A 25,965-nucleotide genomic window follows, 5' to 3' on the forward strand; every position below is an offset into this window, starting at 1 on the left:
AGACAGCATGGAGCCCTCCCTCCCCGTCTGTCCTGGCCCATCAGATCCCTTCCTCGTCCAGCAGTGCCTCCCGGGCCTGCGGGTCCTCACACAGCCAGGACCCACCCTCCTGTGACACCCACACCCCACAGGCCCTCACTGTACTCTGTGCCGGCAGACCCATCTGCACCCTTGCCTCACGGGATGGGGTGTCCAGCCCCCTTTGTTACCCAGCCACCTCTACTAGAAACATCCTGAGACATCCCAGACTCTCTTCTAAGCTGAGCTCAGAATCTAGGAGGACCGGAGGAGGCAGCAAAGAGGGAATGGTCACCTCCATCATTCTGAGCTCTAGATCTTAGTTAAGGTGACCAAGGGTATGTTACCCACCCTGGCATTTGCCCCACACGATGACTGCTACTGAGCTCACCTCAACCCTGCCCCGCAACCCGAGTTTTGTAGAGCTGATTCTGTGGTATCGAGGATGGGAGCTCACACCCGTCTCTCTTTCCATCTTGCTGAGTCACATGCAATGCTTTAACAGAGATTTGATTATTCAACCTTGTCGGTAACTGATAAGCGTCATGCCACACAAGAAATCCTGACCAGCAGCAAACTGACAGCAGATTCAAGCAGAATGAGGCTAAGGGCAGAGCCCTGTGGCCCATCGCCGCAGACCCAACACCAGCCGTTAGGAATTAGCCGTTTTGCAGCATCTCCGCCAGAGCCGCCCGGCTGCGCTCCCCGGCTGCCTACCTTGCGGCCCGCCTCGTTATTGTGTAAGTTCATGAGAGTCCGGGCATTCTGCTTGATCTCCCGGGCATCCACAAAGACCTTGGCGAAGCCGATGCCGTAGCGGATGTCGGCAGAGCAGCCACCCCACTTCCAGCCCTCGTCCCGGTGGTACTGGCCTTGCTTCTCCTTGTCGCAGCCACAGTCGCTCAGGTTGCCCTGGGTGCAGGCAGCGGTGATGGCGTGGGCCACGCCGGCCGCGATGATGGCGTAGGTGAAGGCGGCCTCCCGGCTCCCTGCGGGGACAAGAGTGGAAAGACTGGGCTCAGGTTCTGGGACGAGAAGGGAGGCTGAACTCACCGTCCGGGCTCTGCACAGACTGACTGAGCGCCTGTTCCTCTCTCCGAGAAAGCTCCATCCCGGACACCCCTATCATGCACCCCCGTTCAATCGCCAGGCACAGAACGCCCTTGGGGCATCAACAGGGCAGCGGAGGAGAGGCACGCGGGCTAGTTGTCCGGCCTCTGTAAGGTCAGATGCGGGCCCCCCACCATGCTGAATACCATCCACTCCCCGCATGCCGATGTGGCCGTGCCCGCCTCACACACGCACAGCACGCACGGCACCTGGAGACAAACTGCAGAGGAGCACTGTAAACACCCACAGCGTACACAGGCTCTGGGCAGAGGCCTGGGCTCAAACCCCAGGACGTCAGTTTCAGGCTCCATCACCTTCAGCTGCCGCCACCCCTCCCTGCGGCTCGGTCTCCTTGCTGTGAAGTGGAGACACGGCAACCGTCCCTTTCTCACGGGGATGACAGGGGATGATAAGAGACGAGAGTCTGTCCGTGTGAAGCTCTCAGCGCCCTGCCTGGCTCGTGGCACCTACGTGACACAGCAGCTCCTGTGCTCATGGCTGTGCTATGGCTGCTGTGTCACCTGCCATTTATAGGTCCGCCCTTCCTCTTCTCTGTGGCCCCCTCATCAGACTGTGAGCATCTCCAGAGGAGGCTGGGACCTGTGTCCCCAGGCCTCCGTCTGACACAGAGGACGAGAGCTGGCGAGGGGAGAGGGACTGCCCGCGGGCGGGCAGGAGGGACGGGACAGCACCGGGAAGGGTCAGTGGGGGCCTGGGGAGCCGCTGAGCTGTCACCTCCCTGCACGGCTTCCCAGCTACGTGGAGACGGCCCTGCTGGGAGGCTGGGAGCTACACGTAAGGATGTACGAGGGTCCTGCAGGGCGGTGCTGGGGTGTTGAATTGGGTGGAAGGGTCGTGAATAGCTGGGGTGCGGGCGACAGAACCCTGGGGGGGGTCACTTAGGTCTCGTGCACATATAAGCCCCACCACCCCGCCTCCCGGCCTCTCTGGGTCCCAGAGCAGCACCTACTGCCCAGGATGGAGGTGAACCCAGACCCTGTGAGTGGTGTTCGCTCTCGGAGCCAGGGGGGGAGGGGGTCAGGGAAGCACCCTGGAGGAAGAGGCCCTGCGGGTGGAGATGCGTGTCAGGAGGCCAGGGCAGGGTAACTGAAGCAGGGGCAGAGGAGGTGGCAACCTCCAGGTTGCTTCAAGCCCCAAGTCACTGTCACCTCGACTCAGGTGGACCTTTTCTCACCCACCCCTCCTTCACATCATAGCCCCCTCACCCAGGCTGCCAGGCTGCAAGCAACGTGCACCCTGACCCCTGGCCACCGCTTCCCCTTCCCGTGCACCCAGCCCCCCGCCTCTGCTTCCCCACCCTGCAGACAAGGCAGGCCTGTCGCCCGCTGGACCGATGGCTTCACTGTGCTGCCCCCTGGCCCTGACATTCCACGGCAGCCCTGTTAACAGGGGGGCTCCGGAGCCCCGGTTCACATCCCAGCTCTGCCACTGGCCGACTGTGACTTGGACAAGTTCCTCCTCGTCCTGAGCCTCAGTCTCCAGGCACAGGCTCACATGACCCAGTATCAAACCCACAGGAATATGATACCCTGGAGGAGACAGGCGACAGCGAGATTAGACCCTCATGGGCATCAGAGAAAGAGGCATCAGATGGAGGGTACATGCAGAAGACCACGGGGGAGGAAATCCCTGTCCCACCACTTTCTAGCTGTGTGACCTTGGGTGAGCCACCAAACTGCTCTGTGCTCCAGTGCCTTCATTACAAAACAGGATGACAAGCACCCACTTTATTCACGGAGGCTGAGAGGACTAGAAAGAATTAGCAAAGGTAAAGCGTTTAGCAAACAGCCTGGCATGAGACAGTAACCCCAAATGCTAGATTTATCACAGTTTCTACTGATGATGGTAATAACTGTCCCTCATGAGAAGGCTGTGAGGGAAGGAGCGCACGTCTTCATTTGTTGAAGAAACTGAGGCCAAGAGAGAAGCCTGGCTGGCCCAGGCCACCCAACAGGTGGGCAGCAGCGCTCAGCTGCAGACGGGCCCCCTGGACACCCCATACAGGCCAAGAACTATCCCTGAGATATGGGCATATATGTATACGTATAGCTGATTCACTTTGTTGTACAGCAGAAACTAACACAACACTGGAAAGCAACTATACCCCAATAAAGATCTGGAAAAAAAAATTCAACCTCGTGCCCCTATAAAAATGTATGAGGACTTATATGTGAACTTATTAAATTACTGTCGAACAGGAGAATATTGCTTGTGTAGAAAAACTGTATTTTGGCTACGCGGACGTGTGAATAACATCAACAGTAGAATGGTTCCTAACCAGGTGGAGCAAATGTGGCCTGCAGTGTCAGATAAACAAATATTCAAATATTAAAAGAAAAAAAAGAAACTGTCCCCGGGGATCAAATGACTGCAAAGTGCAGCGGCCCCGCTGGCAGCCTCCGGCCGCTGAAGGGAGGCTGTGGCCCTTTTATCAGACCCAGAAGAGAGCAGCAAGTTGAGGGGGGCGGGAGCCTGGCCCGCCACCTGAGACGCGCCCTCCCCCCAGGCTCCTCCCTGGGGGTGGGGCTGGGGACAGTGTGCGGGGTTCTCCCCCGCAGCGGGCGGTGGCCCCGGGCATCTCTGAGCCCCCTGCAGCGCACGCATGCAGATGCTCAGGGAAAGACAACCCTCCAAGCCCGTCAGCCACGCCAGTGACTTCCGTTCCCACCCAGGATCCCCCAGCACACCCCGAGGTGGGTGGCAGAAGGGCAGCGGCACCCTGCACACACACAACTCCCCTGAGTTCAAGGTGCACCCTCCGACCAGCCCAGAGTGAAGTCCATCACGGGCCGTGGCCTCCCCTGCCTGCCAGGCTGGCCCTCACCTCTGCACCCACCATCCCCGAGAAACAGAGGGACCATTTCTCTCAGCTTCCGAGCTCGCTGGGACCCGGGTACTGGCCGCTTGAGTCCAGTGCTTCCAGACGCGAAAGGGTCACTGCTGACTCCTGCCACTGACCCTGCCCGGGGCCTTGCCTACTAGCGTTAGACTAGGACTGCCCAGCCAACCCCTCACCCCCCGCCACGTCCCCCTCCTCACTGACCCCCAGGGGGGCTGCCGCGGGCAGGGGGCTGGCCGTGTAGCTAACGTCAGGCCTGTCAGTCTGTCTTAGCCTCTACTGCTTCCTCTGTGAAATGGGCTTCACAGCATCTATGCATCACGGGTGGGCGAGGGGACTGAATCACAGCACGCCGCACAGAGTAAGGGTTCCCTTGACACTGGCCGCTGCTGCTGTGATTAGTATTACCACCAAGTCCATGTCACCTGGTCGAGCTCCGTGACGCCCCGAAGGACATGACAGCCCCGCACAGAGGCCAGTGTGGGGCTGACCCAGCATCTGACTGCCCAGCCAGACGTGGGGTTCCCGAGGGAGCAGGGCCCGTGTCTGTCTGGCTCCCACTAGTTACAGCCCCCCGACAGTGTGCGAGGGATGAATGAACGAGCAGACCACACTTCCAACCCCGCTCTGCCAGAAGCTGGGTGACCCTGGGCAAGTCACTGGGCCCCTCTGAACCCCCATGTCCGTATCTGTGAATCTCACCCACCTGGCACGTGGCCAGTGCCTGAATGAACGGCAGTGAGTATTTTACTAATTATAACGGATGGAATTCCAGGCCCCTTGGGAGGTACAGGGAGAAACTTCCCGGCTTCAATTTTCTCCGTTGCCCTCCTGCCATTTTAGACTCATCTGTTTGTTCTCTGCTCTTCACAGCACACCTGTCACTCTTGCCGCCCCTGCGGCAACATTTCCTTGAAGGCAGCACTTTGCCGTGTGCCCTGTCGTGTCCCCAGGGCCTGACATGTAGTAGCTGCTCGGTGCACATCTGTTAAATGAAGAGACGAATGGGTGAAAGCTCCAAATAGTGGCCAAACACCAGGTGAGCTTCATTTAGTGCTTATTATTGGCCAGGCTCCATGCCACGTGTTTCGGGAAGGTGCTCTGCTCCCCTGTGTGTAGGAGACCAGCTGACTGAGGTTCAGAGAGGCTCTGACCAGGCAGGTGCGGAGCAGCGATGGGCTCCACCCGTGCATCACGACCTCCCCCAGGGCGTCAGCGCCCGAAGCCTGGGGGGAGAGGGTAGGAGGAAGGTGACCTTTGTTAATCACCTGCTACGTGCCAGACCCGTACCTGGGGTATTTCCCAACAGCCCCACTGGGTGGCCGCCACTCTCCACAGTGTTCCAGACGAGGACACCAGGGCTCTGTAAACTGATTCACAGAGGTCCCCAAGCCAGAAACCAGCCAGAACTGGGATTCCAGGCCCAAGTTAGTGGTGCAGTGTCCTCCCTCAGTCCCTGCCCCCACCTCCGTTCCCGGCTCCTCGCTACATAGGAAAGCCCACGGTTGAGAGAGATTCCTTTGGCTTAAGGCATCGCCCCTGATCAAAATGCCTTAATTTCTGCCATTCAATTATTATCAGTTAAAACATCAGTAAATAATTTATAAGACCCATTCAAATGGGACGGCTTGCTGAGAACAGGGTTGGTAGCAGAAAGAAGGTAGACAAGGATCCCAGAATCTTAAAATCTCAGATTCTCCGCGTGAGAGGCCCCCATAAACTCCTTCCATCCACGCCTCCCTGGCCCACCCCAGGTGAGAAGCAATTCCTTATTGTAAACGTGGGCAACTGAGGCTCGGGGAGGTGACCCACCCAGGCAGAGCCGGGATGCAAAGCCAGAGGTCGTGGGCTGCCTCTATCCACTGCAGAGGACTCCCCCGACCCTGACCACGCTCGCGCTCCCAGGACGACCCCTCTCTCAGCCTGGGGAAGCCCCTCCGATTGGGTGATTTCCCAAAGCTGTCTATTCGTCTCTTACTGGATGTCTGCAAGGGCGGTTCTAAGGTGTCTGTTTTATTGCTGCAGAAACAGAATGAGGTGATGGGCCCAGAGGCACATGGTTCGTAATAAGAGTAGCAAAGTCATAAAGTGCTTCCTTTCTGCCAGGCTCTCCTAGGCACTCAGTACAGATCAACTCGCTTCGCTCTGGCAACAGCCCCATGAGCTGTGGAACATTTTTATCTCCATCTTACAGATGTGGACATTGAGGCCCAGAGAGGTGATGTACTCTGACAAGGATTCAAACGGGTCAGCCTGGCTCCAGAGTCTGACCCCCTCTCCTGCCTGAAGGTCGTGACACCCACCCCAGTCCTACTCACCCCCGGCCCAGGCTCTTTCCCGAACCTCCCATATGGGGCCAGAGAGCAGATGACACTGGGCTTGGCTGTCGCTGACCGTTCCCCCTCCAGGAACAGACCTAGCCCCTCTTGCCTTGACCACCTACCTCTCCCTCCTGTGCACGAGCAGAGGAAGACCCTCCATCACGCCCTGCCTCCCCTCGGCCCCCTTGACTGAGCTGTGTGCCCTGTTCCTTCACTCAACAGATATTTATTGAGCCAGGCAGTGTACTGGGCGCTGGGGAAACAGAGGGATTCAGACATGGCCTTGCCTTCCGGGGGGACAGATAGCAAGATCACAACACTCAGTGGCAGCTGAGGACTCCGCAGAATACAGGACAGGGAGGTGATGGGAGCAGGAACCATCTGAGGCGGGGACTTTTGAGCAGGGAGGAGCCAGCCATGAGGCTCTCTGGAGGGAGAGAGGGCTCCAGGCTGACGGGCAGCCCCTGCGGTGGCCCTGACCACTGGTGGGAGCAGGTGAGCCAAGGGGGTGGGAGAAGGTGAGGCTGTGGAAGCAGTGGCAGGTCCTGCCAGCCCCACCATTCTGCCCTGGCAGAGGTCCCTCTGTCCCCAGAATCAGAGAAGCGTCTCCCATAGCCACAGACATAAAGCCCATGGGTTCTTCCTGTTAACGACAGGCTCACAGAGGCCGGGAGACTTGCCCAAGGTCACCAGTGACTCAGTGAGGCCTGGAGGATTAGGACCAGGGTCTCCTGGCTCCCAGCATGCAGTCCAGCCCTCACCTCCACCCCAGGCTTCTTCACTCTCAATCCACCTGCATCTCCAGGTAGCTTTCCACCCAGAAGCTCAAGTGGCCTCAGCTCAGAACTTGGGTAAGATGGAGCCTACTAGTCCCTCCTCCCTGCTCCTCCTGAGCAAGGAGTCTGGATCCCCGGCCTCAGACTCCCCACCTGTGAAATGGGAACCTCCTGGAGGACACTGCCAAGCTCCCCTGAAGATGAAAGGAAACCTCTATGTACAGAGAGGCCCAGTTCCCCAGAAGGTGCTTAGTAAAGACGGGTGTTATCACTGAGATGAACCCAGGGAGCCTGGCTGACGCCCTCCCGGCATTCCAGCTCCATAACGATCCCGGCGGGTACAGAGGAAAGAAACTGATGTCCAAGCCTGCCCGAAAGATTCCATTGCACCGCCCTGTGCAACCGCTGCAAATGGTTTGCACCGGAATATTATCTGGGTGTATTTACGGTATCTTACTGGAAACCACAAAGTGCATTGTATTTTTTTTCTCTTTTGCTATTTAAAGCCAATGGGTCAGAGAGTGAGCAATCTGCAGTGACACCAGCTGAAATATATGATAATTTGGAAAATATACAGACGGAAAAAGGTTGCCTTTGCCAGCCCCGTGGCATGGCGCTCACAGCCCTTCTGGGCTCAGAATGCCACATCTGGCTGTCTCTGAGCAGAGGAACGAGGGGGCCTCTGAGTGAACAGACAGAAGGATGGGGGCTTCAGGGGGCACATGTCTGTGCTGGCCCTGGCGTAACAGACCCACAGAGATGGACTCTGGTCTCCCAGCCTCTGCCCTTCTCTCCTGCCTCCGTCCTACCCAAGCGTCTCTCTTCCCAGTGAGCGAGGCCAGAGCTCACTGCTGCCACCCGCCAAGGGTCAAGAACACATTTACAGAAAATTATTCAAACACCTGAGTTTTCTTCATACTTGTACAGAGGAGTAACCAGGACTATGAGTGTATTAAAATATAATTCAATGTAGCCATGTGATTGACTGAAATCATGTAGACTGTATCTTTCTTTTCCTTATTTAATAAAAAGTATGTTTACCAAAAAACGCTCATGGCATTCCTTCCTGCCTCCGAGCCTTTGCACACGCTGCTCTCTCAGTCTGCAAATGCCCCTCCTCTCCCACCGGCCTGGTGAGAGGCCATGTAGTTTCAGAGCAGGGTCCTGGGGGGCCAAGCAAGCTGGGTTGACATCCTGGCTCTACTTCCCGGGGGCAGGACCTGGGGTGAGTTGACTGACCTCGCGAGGCCTCAGTTTCCTCCTCTGTGAAGCAGGGATGATAACGCACCTGCCTCCTGAGGTTGTCAGGAAGAAGCAGCAAACCAAGGCACAGCCACCACGCCCAGACCACACCTGGAAGGGTCCGTGAGCAGCAGCTCTTACCAGGGGCGGCACTGCTTAACCGTCTCCATCACGGTGCAGCTCGGGGTCCCTCTCTGAGGGGCCTTCCTCACAGCCCCTCCTCGGCTTTTGGCTCAACACCGTCGCTATCCTTATTCTGTGTTGAATTGGAAGGTCAATCTCTCCCCGCAAGGCTGTGAGGACCCGGCTTATTCATCTGCGAAGCCTCGACAGTTGAATGAATGAATGGCGGTGTGTAAAGGTGCATAAGTGTGTGAGTGTGTGTCTGTCGACCATAGGAAAGCTGGCAAGAGAATGTTCTAACAAAAGACTCATCTCAAAGAATAGTGTCAGGAGAGCTAAAACCCAGGATGAACTGAGGCTTGCAAAAAAAAATGCACACGAGACAAAAAGTCCTTTGTTAGCTGCGTTCTAAGCAAGAATAGGGAAAGAATAGGTCTTTCCCTTGGCAAGATGGCATATTGTGAAGAAATGGCAGAGAGAAAGTGGAGCCGGCCCGCCCCTTGCTTCTGTGTGTCTCACTGGAAAGGTCTTCAAATCATCCCTCCAAGCAGACATCAGCTCACCAGGCATGTGCTCCATCCACCTTCCCAGCCCAAGACTGGTGGAAAGACAGAGGCACTGTGTGAGGCACATGGATTCCCAGATCCAGGATCCTGGGCCCAGCTGGTCACCCCAGGGAGAGGGGCGAGCTGCTGAAGTGATCATTCGGGAGGAGAAACAGTGAAACAGGAGGAGCAAAAGCCCAGAAATGCATCCAAGTTCCCCGGCTGGTAGACGTAGGAGGGTGGCCCCCAGGGCCTGAATCCTAGGTCATCTGTGCCCTTCCCTGGAAAAATTCTGCAGGGGAGTACCAAACAGGAGGTCGTGAGTATTTGAAAAAGAATGCAGCCATCCCCAGGAGCGCATGTCAGGAAATCACCATTTCTTTGTTGACAATAATGCTGGACTCAGAGCAGAGTTCTATATGTGCTAAGAATTTGATCATCTTCCCACATCCTGTCTCTCCCTGGAGACAGGGGAGAGAGATTCTTCAGACAGCTCCCCTCCCAGGCAGACTCTGCGGGACGGTTCGTCCCCACCTCTCTCTGCAGCCTCCCTCTGCCCTCCCTGCCCACCCCCTACACGGAGCCGGTGCCCGGATCACTCTGGATGCCCCGACTCTGGCTGGGTCACACCTGCAAGCCTTCCGCGGCTGCCCCTCCCTCCCCACCTCGCCCTTCCTCTCCTGGGTTGTGCCGGCCCATTTTAGGTGACCCTGCAGGCAGCCTTCCACCCTCCAGTCCAGTGCTACCTGCCCGGTGCCCTCCCCTCTTCTACCAGACCCCCAGAGCACCTTTCAGCCCTGACTTTGCCGTCTGTCCTCAGCAGACGGGGAGCACCCCGAGGGCAGACCCTGCAACCAATTCATCAGCCGTTCACCACACTGAAGATTCTAGTAACTGTCTGTGGGACCGAGGAATGAATGACTGGGTGGACACACGGGGGGCGGGGTGGGGGTGGCCCCATGAGCACGTAACTTACATGAATTCAACCAAATGCACCAGGGGAAAAGTAACTAACACACTGTGTGTGTGGGAATGTGAACTGGGGCAGCCACTATGGCAGATGAGTATGGAGAGTCCTCAAAAAATAAAAAATAGAAATAGCATACAGCAATTCTACTTCTGGGTATTCAGCCAAAGAAAATGAAAATGTTAACTCAAAAATATATTTGCACCCCCCGCCCCCATGTTCATTGCAGCATTGTTTACAACAGCCAAGACACGGAAACAACCTGAGGCCGTCAACAGATGACTGGATAAAGAAGATGCTATGTGTATATACGTGTATGTATGTGTATATGTGTATATATATATGTATATACATACAACAGAATATTATTCACCCATAAGAACAGAGGGGCTTCCCTGGTGGCGCAGTGGTTAAAAATCCGCCTGCCAATGCAGGGGACACGGGTTCAATCTCTGGTCCAGGAAGATCCCACATGCTGTGAAGCAACTAAGCCCATGCACCACAACTACTGAGCCTGCGCTCTAGGGCCTGTGTGCCGCAACTACTGAGGCCCGCGCACCTAGAGCCCGTGCTCCACAAGAGAAGCCACGACAATGAGAAGCCCGTGCACCACAACGAAGAGCAGCCCCTGCTCACTGCAACTAGAGAAAGCCCACGCACAGCAACAAAGACCCAACACAGCCCTCCCCAAAAAAGAGAAGGAAACCCTGCCATTTGTGACGACATGGATGGACCTTGAGGGCATGATGCTAAGTGAGATAAGCCAGACAAAGACACATACTGTATGATCTCACATATATGTGGAATCTTAAAAAGAAATTGAACTGAAAAAAAAATACTGTGTGAACACTTTGGATACGGTGCATCTTCACTTGATATATTTGGCGCATTCCTGCACATACCTCATACACACACGTGAGCGTTTTCCTGTACTTGTATAGAAAACTGGGTATTCTGAATTTTGCGGCTGATTTAGGGACTTTGAAGAGCGGTGGTGACTAGTATAGATCTCATCGCCCACGTGCATATCAGAAACTGGAACATACCCCTGCGGTGCCCTTGGGGAAGGATGTCAGACTTGGGGGTGGGTGAATATACTTTTGGTGGATTCCTGGTTAGTCTGGTATGAGCCTGCCCAATCTGTGAGGGTCTCCGGAGCAGTGCTTCCCTGTGTGGGCGCCTTGGAAGAGCAGCTCCACCAGATGGTCAGTGCATCTGAGGTCAGAGGAGAGAGGACCCTCCAGGGAAGCCTGCTCAAGATACTCTCTTGTCTGCAGGACTTTTCAGAGCCTTTAATCCCCTGGCTTTCTCTCAGGCAGGGAGTACAGCATGCTGAATTCCCAAATTTATCATCCAGGGAGCCCTCCTTTTTACCCCAGAGCAGTGGGCGGGGGGGCGGGGAAGCGTAGAGACCAGTGTTCCACTGAACAGACCAGGGAACAGTCATGTCATGGGGGGGGGTCCTCCCAGGGCCTTGACCTAGACAACATTTGATTCTATGTGAAGCCAATGTGAATGCAGGAGGAGAGCCCCGCATGCCGGGCTAACATGGGTCAACACGCTCACATGCAGGAATGAACGATTAGGCTCGTATTTGGGGTCAGGAATGGAAAGCGATCACTCAACAAAGAGCACAGAGCACGCTCTGTGTGTGCAGTGCACCCAGACCTGGGCTCAGAGCAGCTGGGCGTGTGGGGTGGAGAGGAGCAGGACTGCTGGGAGGGCGAGCATCTCTCCACGTATTTCCTGAGCCCCGGCCGCAGGCCGGGCGCTGGGGGTCATGGAGAAAAGACGGGGGATGGGTCCAGGCTCATGGATTCCCCACGGCCAGGGACAGGTGTCACCCACACAGCCTCGCACAAGTACGCAGAGTCACCTCTGAAAGTGGTGAGTGCTGCAGAGACAACACACAGTGTGACTCGCGGGGACGCCGTCTTGGCCGAATGGTCAACGGAGGCCTCCGGGAGGAGGCGGCACCCGAGTGGAGGCCTGCATGATGCCGGGTGTGCAGGTTGCCCGCCATCCCTCAGCAGCGCCTCCCTGTCGCCCTTCTGCTCTGACCCCTGCTCCAGAAGGACTTGGGGTGGGGGTCTGCACAAGTACCCGGGGGTGACCTACATCCCCCGAGTCCTTCTGGCTGGAGAGGCACAAGAACAACACGGCTGTGATTTAGGGAGCACGTCCTGCGTGCCTTGTGAGCAGTAAGTAATCTCAGCCGCCCGCAACCTGCGAGGCAGTACTATTCTCGTTGCCGTTTGGCCCCTGTCCACAGCCAAGCAATGGGGAAGCCAGGAAGAGGACAAGCAGGTAACTGCGGGGCTGAACCATTACTCGGGGCTGCACAAATAAGCAAATAAGTAGAGAATGTGTCCTGGCGTAGTAAGTGATGTGGAGGAAACAGGGAAGGTGATGGGCAGCTGGGGACGGGTGGTCCACACTACACGGGGGGTCCTGGTGAGGGGCTGCCAGGTGAGCCAAGGGTGGAAGGACGAGAGAGCATCCAGGCAGAGGGAACAGCCTGTGCGAAGTCCCCGAGGTGGGAAGGACCTTGTCACGCGTGAGGGTGGGAAGAGGGCAGCAGAGCTGGGGTGGAGCTGGGGACGGGATGCAGGTCACAGAGGTCAGGAAAGCACCAGGGGACCTGTGGGCATTTTATTCTCAGAGCAGCAGGAAGGGTTTTACACAGGGAGACACTGTGGTTAGAGCGATAGCGGGGAGATCCTCTGCTGGGTGCCACGTGCTTGCGGGGTAGGTACATTAGGGGGCTGATGTAGCTGGGTGACAACTCTCTGAAGATGGAGATCTGAACCAGGAGTTGATGGTGGAGGTGGAGAGAAGTGGACAGAGCGGGGGATGTACTCTGTAGAGTCAAAATGATGAGCTCAGATTAGAAATGGGACCCACAGCTTCTCCCTTCCTACTCCACATCTGCCCATCCCGCTGCACCACGAAAATCTGGAGCATCCCCAGTTTCTTGAGTTCCTCTTCACAGGAGACAGGCACGGGGGCCTCCTGGGAGGGTGAAGAGACATCCTCTGAGGGCCCTGACCCGCCAGGCGCCAGGGTCTCACATCCTGTGAATGCTGCTGCCACCTGGCAGGGGGGGCCAGTGCTCGCTCGGCCGCCCCACGGCCCACCAACCAAGCAAGGTTGTCGGATACACAGCGGCCTCGAGAATCTCATGTCTGGCAGGACCACACAAACAAGAACCTCTCCAGCAACAGGGAACTCGCCATCCACCGCAGTCGTCCACAAAACAGCCACGTGACTTGGTCAGCCTCCACCTGTCTCTGAGCTGTAGGAGGACACGCCTCCCTCCCCTCGGGGGTGGAGAAGACCCATGAGGTGACGGATGAGGAAGGGCTGCCTCTGCCCCTGGCCGCACCCATCAGTCCTCAACGAAAAGATGAAAGACAGGGGTGCGAAGCCCACGTGACCCACCCTCCCTGGGGTCCTGCCTGATGCAGCCGTCACTCCTCTACTCGTGACACGATAGGACCACACACGACCCGATGGAAAAATGGGCGACAAGCACGAACAGGCAACTCACAGAAGAGTAAACCTGCACGGCCAACAGTATAGGAAGAGAATTCAACCCTGTGACTTCTCAGGGAAATGCAAATCAAGATGACAGTGAGAAAGTATTTTACACCCATTCCCCAAGCAACAGTGAAGACAATCCTGAGTGTTGGAGGGGCCGCAGGTCAACACTGCCAGCTGGGGGAGTGGCCCATGGCACGGTCACTGAGGAAATCAGGTCCAGCCTCACACCCTGTGCCCAGCAATTCCATTCCTCAGCATATACCCCAGAGGAGCACGCACCTGGGCCCCGGGAGATGCACACAGGGAGGCCCGCGGGGGCACTGTGAGCCACAGCAGGTGCTCCGAGACAACCCAGACGCCCCTCACGCAAGGCATGGTGCACAGATGGGGTCTATTCACTACAGCTGAAGTCAATCAACAACGGCTACAGTAGCGACACAGAGGAGCTTTGTCACTAGTGCAGGGGAAGAAAGTAAATTCCAAAAGACTGCACATGTTGTGGCGCCTTTCCTTTGTAAAATTAAGCACAACTAAATAACGTACCTCTGGGGACTATATGAGTAGGATGAACTAGACATCAAGACTCAGGATAGAGACAGTGTGACTTGGGAGGCGGAGGCAGGACTTGCCTGAGGGATGCTCACAGGCGTGCAGACTACCCGTCCTTGTGCTAATTGTCGTGTTGGTGGTGGATTCAAGGGCGAGTTCATCATCTTATTTAGGAAAAGGAAAAACCTGGAGTGGGGTGAATGCCTTCTTGGGTCCCTCAGGGCCACACTGGGCCTGTTTAGCAGTTGATAAAGCTGATGAGGGGTCACAGAATCCCTGGCATTTAAGACTCTTGATGCCAGCCTGTCATCTCACCCAAGGCTACTGACCCCCGTTCCCCACCCCCTTAGCAATCACATGTCCATGTCTTTGCCCCACTGTTCCCTCTGCCTGGGATCCCATTCACTGACCAGTGAAATTCTTCCCACCCTTCGGGTCCTAGACCAAGGCCATCTCCACAGTCCAGTATGCTCTTTCCACCTGGGAGTCTCACCGCTGAGCACCCAGCACACCCCACATGCTTTTCCCTAAAATGCAGACCATGCTGCTCTCTGGTTGCCTGTTATGGGCTGAATTGTGTCCCTCAAAATTCATACACTCAGCCCTACCCCCCAGGGCCTCAGAATGTGTCTGTATATGGAGGGAGGGCCTTTAAAGAGGGGATTAAGTTAAAACAAGGCCTTTAGGGTGAGCCCTCTTCCAACCTGACTGGTGTCCTCAGAAGAGAAGATTAGGACACACAGAGACATCAGGGCACAAGCAGAGTTGAGACCGAGTGAGGACACGGGGAGAGGGAGACTGTGTACACGCCCAGCACAGGGACCTCAGAAGAAGCTAACCCTGCCGGCATCTTGATCTTGGACTCCAGCCCCCAGGACTGTGTGTGGAAGCCATCCAGCCCTCCATCCTCGTTACAGCCGCCTGCACTGCTTGAGAGCCCTGCAAGCAGCCCCCTCTCTGGGACAAGGTCCGGGTGCGGCTCCCAGGCCTGGACAACAGCCCTGTTGTCCGTGGTCCCTCTGATGGTTTGGGAGGGACACGCCCACAAGTCAGGTCACAGATCCAACCAGAGCAAGCTCCAGGGCTCTCGCAGTCACTGCCATAAAGGTTGGGCTCTTTCCTGCAGGACCTCAGCCTGGAGGTTGACCCCCTGACGGCCACCTTGCTGCCCCGGAGGAAGCCGACGCCAGCTCAGGTCCCAGGCGCTCCCGATGTCGGCACCCCGACCTCTAGTTCCTGAGGATGCACAGTTCCCCTTCCCACCTGAGATGGCTCAAATTGGGTTTTGGTTTCCAGCATCCCTGAGGGCCTTGCCTGATCCTGCCCGGGACCCTCTCCTCAGATTCAAGCAGTAAAACCTAGGGCACTCACAAGGGAAGAGAGAAACACAGGCAGAGTGGGGACTGGCATGGGCATGAGGAGGCAGAGGAAGGTGAGCCTTTGGGTTTCAGCACAGGATGCAGAGCCCATGTGGGGCTGACTGCCCATCCCAAAGTCAATTTCTCCTTCCTCCTCCATCACAGACCCTTAGCTTATCTCACAGCTGCTCGGAACAAAAAGACTACATTTCCCAGCTTCCCTTGCAGCTACATGTGGTCATGTGACTAGGTCCTGGCCAATGGGAAGCAAGCAGAAGTGTGGGGTGGAGCTTCTGAGAAGTCTTTTCAAAGGCTGGTGATGTGTCCAGAGTGTGGACTTGATGGCCAGAGCTCTCAAAGCCAAAGACTACACTCCTGATCTCTCACCCTTACAAGGCAGCCCCAGTTGGCTGGTCATTCTCTGAAGAGGCAACCCCATGGGGGCAAAGCACTGATGAAGAGCCCAGAAGGCAGAAATCTGAGGCTTGCTTCTTGCTGTCCTGGAGCAGGACGCCTGTTCACACCCAAGGAAACCAAGGCTCAGTGGGAAAGTGACTTCTTAGACTTGCAGGGGTCTCATCTTGACCTCCTCTTCTTCTGCTCCCACCACCACCACCTGAGAAGCCCAGGCCAGGGTAACTCCTTCCCTACCAGCCTCCAGATTGTCAGTCTTTCTGTATCCTGGCAGCTGAGAGCCAAAGTGGGTCTCCACAGCTACCACTTCACCTCCTCCTCCCTGGAAGACTGGACCAGACTCCTCATGCCCACCCTTGCCCCTCCACTCCCTTGCTCTCCATTCACCAGGGGAAAATCCAAACCCCTGACTCAACCTGACAGGTGTCACACTGTCTGCCTCCTGGCTCCTTCTCTGACCTCTGAGTCTCTGGCTGTACTCCAGCCACGCCGGCCTCTTCGCTATTTCTCAAACCACCAAGCACATTCCTGCCTCAGGGTCTTTGCACCTGCCATCACCTTTTTCTTCCCCCAGACACGCCTGTGGTCCACCTCCCTCAGGAATCCAGAAGCCTTCCCTGACCACAGAGGTTGAAAGGGCAGCCTCCAGCCACACTGAGCGCTCAAGAAATTTTTGGCGAATGCATGAGTGAGTGAACGAATGAATGGATTTTGTAACCACTCTTTAATGACTCTTCCAGAATTCCTATTAGATTGAATCATATAATGTTGCTATTTTTGTGGGCCTAAAACCATTGACTAGCGACAATTTCATGTGGTACGATCTTACTTTGGCAGTCATGCCCCTGCTCAAAACTCTCCAATATCTCCCACCCCCAGAAATTGAAACTGCGAGGATGGACCCCACACACCTCCAGGCTCGGGTTCCTACTCCCTTCTGGGCCCCGCAGGCCTGTCGCTCTAGCATGCAATCCCAGGGGTTTTCTTGGCGCCTGTGTTTGCTTAAATCCCCTGAGGCCACCTCTCCTACCCGAGTCCGCCTCTCGAAGAATGCTCCTTGCCCCAGGCCTCTGCGCCTGCTCAGGGTATACTGGTAGTATAAACCCGTGGTGCATACTGGAGGTATTCCCCGCCTCAGCCTGCAACGGGGCCCTCAATCCTACAACTGCAGGCAGCTGGGGGGCTTCTGGACCCTCCTGCTGCACCCTGGCAGACATTATCATAATGCCACCAACGGGCCAGCTATTCCAAGACTGTAAGTGATGTTGGGATCAGCCCAGTCCTAGGAGACCCTGCCACTCACTTTTGCTGACCTTGGGCAAGTCCCCCCTGAGCCTCAGTTTCCCCATATGTAACATCTCCTATGTCAGCAAAGACATAGCTCAAAATAATGCCAGAGCCCAGGCCTGGGTCCCCGAAACAGGGGGTAGGGCTGCGAGCAGGAGAGGCAGGAAAACCACAGGGACCACAAGGGAAGGCACACAAGATGCTGGGAGAGGATACAAGGCAGAAGCAATGCATGGAGCTGAGGCCGCCAAGCAGGACCCGGTACCGTGTGCTTGGGAAACAGGGTGAGGCTGGGTGGGCAAGGGGGGGTGGGAGCAGATGAGGACAGAGGGCAGCGGCGGACCAACAAGCAGTTGGGGTTTCATTCTGAGGCCAGGGGGAGCCTCCCAAGGAGATTAAGCAGGGAAATGACAGGATCTGATTCCCATTTACAAAGGACAACCCTGCCCACAGGAGGGTCTGCAGGATGGCTGGGGGCAGATGGGGGCTGGGGGGTGCCCGGGAGCCCAGAGGTGCCACCTGTGTGACCCAAGGGGGAGGGAGTGAGGACATGGAGCAGTGGCCAGATTTGGGGTGGATCTTCTCAACATGAACTGGATTTGCTGATGTCGGGGCTAAGGGAGAGAGAACCCAGGGGTGCCCTGTAAGCAGTTAAGCGGGTCGGGTGAACCACTGCAGCCCAGCGACGCGAGGCTGACCTGACTTTCAGGGAAGTTCACGGCTCAGCTCAGCAGTGAGCCTGCAGAGTTCCTGCCCATCCCTGAAGCCAGACACACACAAGCAAGAAGACATACAACATGGCATTCCCCACATCGACGGGGGCCTCATGGCAACTAACATTGTTCCCATGCCCTTTCCACCAGGCTTTCCTCCCAATTGGTTTGGAAACCAGATGTGTGGCCTAATACTCTGTGTGCATGTCCGTATGTGTATATCTGCACGACACACCATTCCCATAAGATGGGTTGGAAATTCAAATGCCCACAGTGGCCAGGCAAGTCACGTCAGGTGATTGGGTGGCAGTGCGGAGGGGTGGGGACTGCGGCAGTGAATGGGCTGCCAGCCTCCATCTAAAGGACACTGTGTTCTCAGCTGCAGCCCATTAGTAACTAAGTGGACACAGGTGTAAGCTATCAGCAGATTTGCCAATTTTTCAAAAGAAGCCAGAAGTTCACATCTTTAGGTGAAACAGATAATTTTTAAATTTGGGTTTCAATTTAAAAAAGTGTCAGTGCTGTAACAGCCAGTTAGCATGTGGGCTACTGGCTGCTGGGCTGCAGCTCCGCGGTAAACAGTTGATGGTGGATTCAAATCCGAGAGCTGACCCTCTTCGGCAGACCTGAGTTCAAGTGGTGGCACCTGCAGGGTCCCACATCCGGGGATTCCAACCTGGGGCAGGGGAGGGGATGCCAGAGCCCTCCCGAGGCAACCGGGTCTCCCCACAGCCTAAAGACCCCGCGTGGGGTGTCTGGGTGAGCACATACCCACTTTGAGCTCCTTCCCGAAGACGGTGCGCTCCCCCAGCGCCGAGCAGTTCCAGCGGCCGTTGCGGAACTGAAACTGACACTCGTCCAGGCCCATTTGCGAGCCTTCTCCTATGACGATGATGGCGTCCGGCCGGCTCTGGCAGATCGCCCGCTGTCTGGGAGCCAGGCCTGGGATCTTGTTACAGATGATGCTCGCGCCCAGAGCTACCACCGAGGAGAAGCCACTGGAGCAGGGGACACAGAGAGGGAGCGTTAGGCCAGCAAGGTGGGGGGCACAGCCTACAGGCCCTCCCTGGGTGTCCGGCCCTGCCCTCCCCTCCCCCACTGCTCCCAGCTCTCAACTTTTCTGATACTGCACCCCCAACCCACGTTCACGCGCTTGTCATTCCCATCGGTACTTGTACCATGTGTATATTCAATATTAGTGAGGCTTAGTTTCTTTTGTAGACACCAAGAAAGATGATGCGTGTCGCAAATATATTGTCAAATGAACTAAGCCAGTTGCCTTTGCATCTATGGGAGGATTCGATCAAGATGAAGTTTAAAATCATGCAAAGTGGAACTGACACAGTTTAGGGGTCATCTCTGTGTGGTAAAACGGCAAAGGTAACCACCAAGTTTCACACAGTAGGTGCCTCGGAAAGGGGGGTGGGTGCATACATGTTCGTTAAAGGAAACAAATTCATATGTTATAATGTATGATGTATGTACATGTTTTATTACAAAAATAATCTTTAAAAAGCAATTGTGCATAAACAGCTCTAGTCTTTCTTCCTGCATGCTGATGGAGTCTGTGTATCCAGACAGGACTGGCCTAGAGGACATGTTTATGACTATGGCAGCATGCTTCCTGTCTTCCTAACTCATTCCCTGTGCAGATACATACTAGACACCTACCAGGGCACCAGGCTCCCAGGCACCATGCTGAGAGACAGGCAAGGCCCTGCCCTCAAGGGGCTCCAGTAGGAGATAGCGCACGTGTCTCAAATGAACACAAGAGGCTATTCAGTGACCCACACTACAAAGAAAATAAATGAAGATGCTATGATGGCAAGTAGGGGTGGGTTTAGGAGGAAAGGAAGAGAGGCCGCCTTAGCTGGGGTGGTCAAGGAGGGCCTCCCTGAGAAGGTGACAGTGGTGCAGCAGAGACCTGAATGGTCAAGAACCAGCCATAGGAAGGTCTGGGGAAGAGTATTCTGGGTAGAGAGAACAAAGGATGCAAAGTCCTGGGAGGGGAACAAGCTCAGGATTGCCAAGGAACAGAAAGAACCCACAGAAGCCAATGCAGAACTAGGGCTTGGGGAGGGGGAGGGTCTGGGGAGAGGAGACAGCTCGGGGCTGGAACTCTCTCCGTGCATCAAGAATCACTGAAGGGCTGGAAGCAGGTTACTGACAGGATCCCATCCTTCCAGCCCCAGGGCGAGAGGACCGTGGGGCTCCAGAACAGGAGCAGGGAGAGTGGGCAGGCCAGAGGTGGGGGTGGCTGCAGATGGCGCTAACCTAACTCGCCGATGGACAAGGTGGAGCCCACGGGAGGGCTGGGGAAGGGTACGAGGGAAAGAGAGGCGTCAGTGTGACTCGAGGGTATCTGGCCTGAAGGTGGAGCCATTTCCTAATATCAAGATAACCCCAAAGAGGCTCCAATGGAAGCCCTGCCTCTGCAGCCGGACCTCCCTTTACACAAAGGTGGCCCACTTGTCTGGAGCTTCCTCTTGTCTAATACTTTAAAGGTCATCAGGCGTCCTCTGAAAGAGAAGGCCTCACGCTGGTGAAGACAGCGAGCTCGCATTTACACGGGCCACACACGCTCAGCTGCTGGGCGGAGCGCCTCTTCGTTCCAGCCGAGGCTCAGCTGTGGAAAGTTGTTCCGGAATTGGGGTTTCTCAAGGCGAGGGTCCCCTGATCAACCCCACAAGAGCCGAGGTGACCCCACTCCTCTCCAAGCGCATAACTGACCACTCCTGCCCTCCTACCCTCTTCTCCTGCCACACACCAGCCCTCTTCCTGCCTCGCGCCCTTGACCCTCGCTGGAAGCTCTCTCACCCCCTGAGCTTCCACAGTTGGTTGCTCACCACCACCCAAGTGACCTCAAGGGTCACCTCCCTGACCACGCCACCTAAGGGAACCTGCCTTCCACCCCATCACCCCTAACTTTCCATCACAATCTGTTTTGTTTACTTAATACTCTTGATTACTCATGGTGTGAAATGTTTTAATGTGTTTGCTTCTAACCTGCGGGTTTGCTTGTCTATCACATTTCTCATTAGACCATTAGTTCCTTGAGGACAGGGATGCTGTCTGCTGGTTCACTAAATGGACTGTGGCGCTTCAAAAATGTCACTCAGGGTGAGTGCCTGTTACACAGCAGGTGCCCCCAGTTATGCCTTGAACACATCTGTGAATTCCTGCAGCATCCCTACTATATGCAAAGGCAGTATGGCAGGTGCTGCTGCAAACACTAGACCACTCAGCCTTTCTAAACAGCTCTAATGAGCAGGGATCACCATCTCCATTTCACACAGCCACTTTGCACAGCTGAAAACCGCGCTCACAGAGGTTGAGACCTGGAGGCTAGCAGGTGATGGATCTGAAACAGGAGCCTGGCAAGAGCTCTTGGTCATTCATCTCAGCCACCAAAAGAGAGTCTAAGAGCTAGAATGTTTCCAGTGCTTGAGAAAGAGGCAGCATAGAAAGAGTAAGTCAAGTGGAGATGTTCTGGCCACAAGTCAGGAGGAACTTCTGAATGCCTAGCTGACTGCCAGGAAATCCCTACACCAGCAGAGAGTGAAATTATATATTGGGGGTAAAAAATGCGCAGGTACATCAGTCCTGCAGCTAAAAGCTCAGGCCTAGGGTGCCACCTAAGTTTCCTTCACCTAGTAGCTGTGTGACCTTGGGCAAGTTACATCCCCTCTCTGTACTTCAGTTTTCCCATTGCTAAAATGAGGACATTAATCAGACCTCACCTCATAGGGCTGGTAAAAAATCAAATGTGTTAAAACACGGGAAATGCTCAGAAGGTGTCAGGGACACAGTGAGTACTCAATAAGTGAGCTGCTGTAGTGGTTATTATTATTGGATCTGACTGTTACAAAAGTCACTGTGCTTGAGTCACTCGAACTATCCAACTAAAATAATACCACAGGTGACCTGCCATCCATTGCGGAACTGAAAGGCCTCTCATGCCCATTTTACAGATGGATAACCCGTGGCCCCAAACAACCCTGCAACTCCTCCCGACCTGACCCTCTCCCCACCCCGAGGGCGGCAGCGGGGCGGAAGGCCGGCGCCCTCGGTGGCTCCCGTCCTCCCTCCCTCCCTCCCTCTGGGCAGCTGGGCCCCTGCGGGGACTGTGAGGTCTCGGCGCCGGCGGGAGGTCGGGCAGGCAGGCGGGCGGGCGGGGCGGCCAGGGAGGTTATTTTCTGTTGTTTTCCCTTTCTCTCTCCCCTCCCGGGTCTCTCCGCCCCGTTTCTAATTAAAAAGGAGATAAAGCCGCACGCGGCCAGCGCCAATCAGCCCGACCGGCTTCCTGGATGCTGGATGCGCGCGGGGCGGCGGGGCGCTGGCCAAGATGAAGCAGGGGAAAAAACAAAAACCACCCAGACGCGGGCGAATCAATAACACGTAAAACACATCGGCAGGCAGGCAGCGCGAGAGCCCCGCAGCCGCCTCTCGGCCGGCGGTCAGGGCTGGCGGCCGCCTGGTCCGCTCTGAGCGCACCTGCTGGCCGCCACAGCCGGTCAACTTGCGAAATCCCCGCGCCAGAGCCGCGGGGTGGGGAAGCGGGGGAGTGGCAGGGACAAAACACAAAGGATCCACCGCGCAGACACCCTCGCCGCAGCCCCTGCAGGCCGCCCCCTCCCCGAGCGGAGCTGGGGGAGGTGGGGGAGCAGGTTGCTTGAAACCTGCCAAGGTGGCCCTTGAGCGTCAGAACCGCTCTCCATCCCTAAAGCCCCCACCCCCGCCCCCTGTGCTTCACGCGCATTATCTCCGAAGTACAAAGGGTGACTGGCCGTGCAAATGCAGCTCCCAGACGCGTCCCGAACCCCCCCCGCCCCGGACTTCTAGCCAGCGCGCCGCCCGGGCCCCACCTCCTCGAAGCGCTGGGGGAGGCGGGGAGGGCTGCTCGGCGGGCGCGCCGGCCGCCTCGGTGCCCAGTTTTAGGGGCGGGCCGTCCCGCCTCTCGCTGGCGCTGGCTCTGCGCGCTTGTCTCCCTGGGTGTCTCGGGCCATCGCTAGGTCTACCTTTGTGTGCGTCTGTCAGGGTGGCTGGCGCCGTCCCCTCGTCCTGGGATGGGGCTCCGGAGTCTCAGGGTCCTCCGAAACCGGGAGGTGCCGCCGAGGCTCCGAGCAGCGGTTTGTGTTTTTGCCGGCGAACGTCCCTCCCTCCGGGTACCTGTTCCCTGCTCGCGGACCGGCCCCGCCTGCCGCCCGGGAACGGCCCTGTCCTGGGAGCGGCTGTGCCCGCGCCTCTGGGTACAGAGTGGCTCTCGGGCTCGAGGGGCTGAGCTCCCTGCGAGCGGCTGCGGTCCTGGCCGGGTGTTCCCATGCCCTGGTCTGAAGGTCCCGGGGAGACGCTGACCCTCTGCAGCGACTCGCTCTCTTCCGAGTCCCCCACGCTGGAGCGTCCCTACCGGCTGTCCTTGGTTTGGGAGCTTCCAGCCCCAGGCGTCCCCAGGACGGCCGGTCCCCCTTCCCGTGTCTCTGGAGCTGTGCGCGCCCCTGGGGCTCCCGCCCGCCCGCGGGGGGCCTTTGTGCGCCCACCCGGCCTCTCCGAGGAGCCAAGGAAGTTGGCAGCCGGCGGCGGCTCGCGGGCGGCGCCACCCCTCCCCGAGCCACGCCAACTTTGCCGGGACGCGAGGGCAGGGGCGCGAGCGGCCCTTACCCGATCCGGAGGTAGACCATGCCCAGGCTGAGAAAGAGGTGGCCCAGGCAGCGCCGCGCTTTCCGGTTCATAGTCCCCCCTGGCCGCCGGGGCCGCGGGCCGGGCTGTGCTGATCCCGCGGGCCGGCCCTGGCGGGGCAATCCACATAGCCCGCCCGGGAGGCGCGGGCCGAGGCTCCCCGGGGCCGTCGGAGGTGCGCCCGTCCGCGCGCTGGGCGTCTGAGCCTCGCCGCGAGCGCAGGAGCCGCGAGGCGGGAGGAGGGAGGGAGGAGCGAGCGCCGCACGGGCGACGCCGGGCTGCGCGCGAGCGGCCGGTGCAAGTGTGCGAGGCGCGGGGAGCGCGGGGGCGCTGCAGCCGCCCGGCCCCCGCCCCCGCCCCTCCCTCCCTCCCCCCGTCCCTCCCCCGCCCCTCCCCCGCCCGCCGCCCGGGAGCGCCCGCGGGACAGCGCCGCCTGCCCCGAGCGCGCTCGCGCTTGCCCCACGCGCTCCCGCGGCGCCCCTCCCGGCTCCCGGGCGCCGAGCCCCCTCCCGGGTGGGGGGGAGGCAGTGGGAGCCCGCAGGACCCCCCACCTGGCGCTAACTCGTCCATCGCGGGGCGAGTGGACGCGCAGGGACTGCCCTCGGGTCGGGGGGCATCGGGGCTCGGCGGAGAACCGGGACGCCCTGGCCTGCCTCCCCGTCTCCCCGCCCGGCCGAGCGCTCGGAGCTCGGGGATGTTAGGGCGCACCCCGGTCCCCCCCCGCCCCCCGGCTTCCAGCCCCAGCTTCAGGCGAGGGCGCCCCCTTCCGCAGGCTGTCGGCGGCGCCTTGCCGACAAGGGGCTGGTGGGCGGGGGGCGGGAGGGCGGGGGGGGGGGGGGGGGGGGGGGGGGGGGGGGGAGGGGGTGACTGGCCCAGCGGATTCCTCCCCACCCCCGCCTGTTCGAGGCGGGGCGGCAGGTGGGTGCCCAGGTGAGACAGCTCCTCTGGAATCCCGCTCCCAGGGACAGCCGGAGTCGGGCCGAGGCCGGGATGCGCCGCGCCGCCCGGACGTGGGCGCGCGCTCGCAGCGACGCCTGGCGGGCGCGGCGGGCGGTGCGGCTGGGACCCGCTCCCGGGGACGGCGTCCCGGCGGACCCGAGGCCCTGACCCCTTCCTGTGGTATACAGTACGCCCCGGGCCAGTGAGCTAGGGGCGGCTGGGCTCACGTTTCAGCTGAAGCCATCGAGGCGCAGGGGCGCGAAGGTGCTTTCCCAGAGTCTCCAGCTGGTGGCGAGCGGCAAAGCCAGACTGGAAACAAGGCACGCCTGGCTCTAGTTAACAGCGCCGCCCCCAGGGCTATAGCTTCTGAATTGCTTTCCTCATCACACACGTGGGGACGTCCCTGGCGGTCCAGTGGTTAGGACTCGGCGCTTCCACACCGGGGAACCAAGATCTCGCAAGCCGCACCGCACAGCCGAAATGACATGAAATGACATGAAATGACACACGTTCCCTGAAAATCACTCTTCTTGCGTTCATTCCCATTCCACAGACGTCAGTGCCAGGCAGCAGGGTGGGCACGGTGGATACTGTGAGGAACAAGGACAACTCCTCTCTGAGCTAGTGGCGGAGGCAGACCAGGAATAAACAAACGTGTAATTTGAGATATCACAGGGGCGAGTGAAGATAATAAAGCAGAGTGATGGCAGAGGCACCCCTGGGGCTGGAGGGCTGATTTTAGACGTGAGGAGGTGGCCTGAAGGACACAGGAGCTGAGGGTCCAGCAGTGCAGGAAGGAGGAGACAGTGCAAAGGCTCAGAGATGGGCGGGAGCCCCAGGAGGAGACAGGGGCTGTGCTCCAGAAAGAGAAGGAAGGCCAGCGGAGTGGGAGGAAGGAGAATGGAGCCTGCCCATCGCACATAGCTCTGTGGGCACATGAGGAGCTCAGCTTTCAGTGGAGAGTTTGGTGGGAAGACGTTAAAGAAAAGGGGGCTCGAGGGAGGGTGAGGCGGAGTCGAGAGAGGGAGGGAATACGGGGATATGTGTATAAAAACAGATGATTGAACTTGGTGTACCCCCCAAAATAAATAAATAAATAAATAAAATTTTAAAAATGAAAAGAAAGAAAAGAAAAGGGGGCTCATGTGATTCGTGTGTTCAAAGGCTGCCCTGTGGAGAGTCCATGGGGGGATGGAGACGGCTGGGCAAAGTGGAACAGACCAGAGAGGAGGCTGCCCTGTGGTCCAGGTACCAGACGTGGGTGGCTTCAGTTTGTGTGGACCTTCGTTGAGAGGCGGGTTCTCTGTGTGCCCCTGCTTGAGCCTGGGCAGGCTGGTGAGGGTTTGAATCAATATGGTGACAGAGTGACGCCACAATGCCCCTTCTGTCTTGTTGGCTGGAACATGCCTCTGCAGACCTGAGCCACCAGGGGAGGCGTCTGCAGGCTGCCGTGCTGTGAGGAAGCCCAGGCGCACGTGGAGGCCCTGGTGGGCGTTCCGGTTCCCAGTCCCAGTTGAGGTCCGT

General features: G+C 57.7%; 1 protein-coding gene across 3 annotated transcripts in view; it reads right to left on the reverse strand.

Annotated features, from left to right (window-relative positions):
* The window catches only part of WNT7A (Wnt family member 7A), a 63,492-nt gene extending 39,743 nt beyond the window's left edge, over positions 1-23,749 (reverse strand). Inside the window, exons 1-3 of one of the 3 annotated variants that reach the window (XM_057706063.1) lie at positions 23,485-23,749; positions 18,598-18,824; positions 891-1,007 (exon numbers count right to left, since the gene is read on the reverse strand). In XM_057706063.1, coding sequence (XP_057562046.1) covers positions 891-1,007; positions 18,598-18,824; positions 23,485-23,555 — 415 coding nt within the window. In that variant the 5' untranslated portion in view covers positions 23,556-23,749. Of the gene's footprint in view, positions 1-890; positions 1,009-12,631; positions 12,823-18,597; positions 18,825-23,484 lie in introns of those variants that run through there. The other 2 variants (XM_057706061.1, XM_057706060.1) reach the window with 2 other exon arrangements.
* Positions 23,750-25,965: the final 2,216 nt, after the last annotated feature.

Source organism: Hippopotamus amphibius, chromosome 13, assembly GCF_030028045.1.
Source record: "Hippopotamus amphibius kiboko isolate mHipAmp2 chromosome 13, mHipAmp2.hap2, whole genome shotgun sequence".
NCBI lineage: Eukaryota > Metazoa > Chordata > Mammalia > Artiodactyla > Hippopotamidae > Hippopotamus > Hippopotamus amphibius.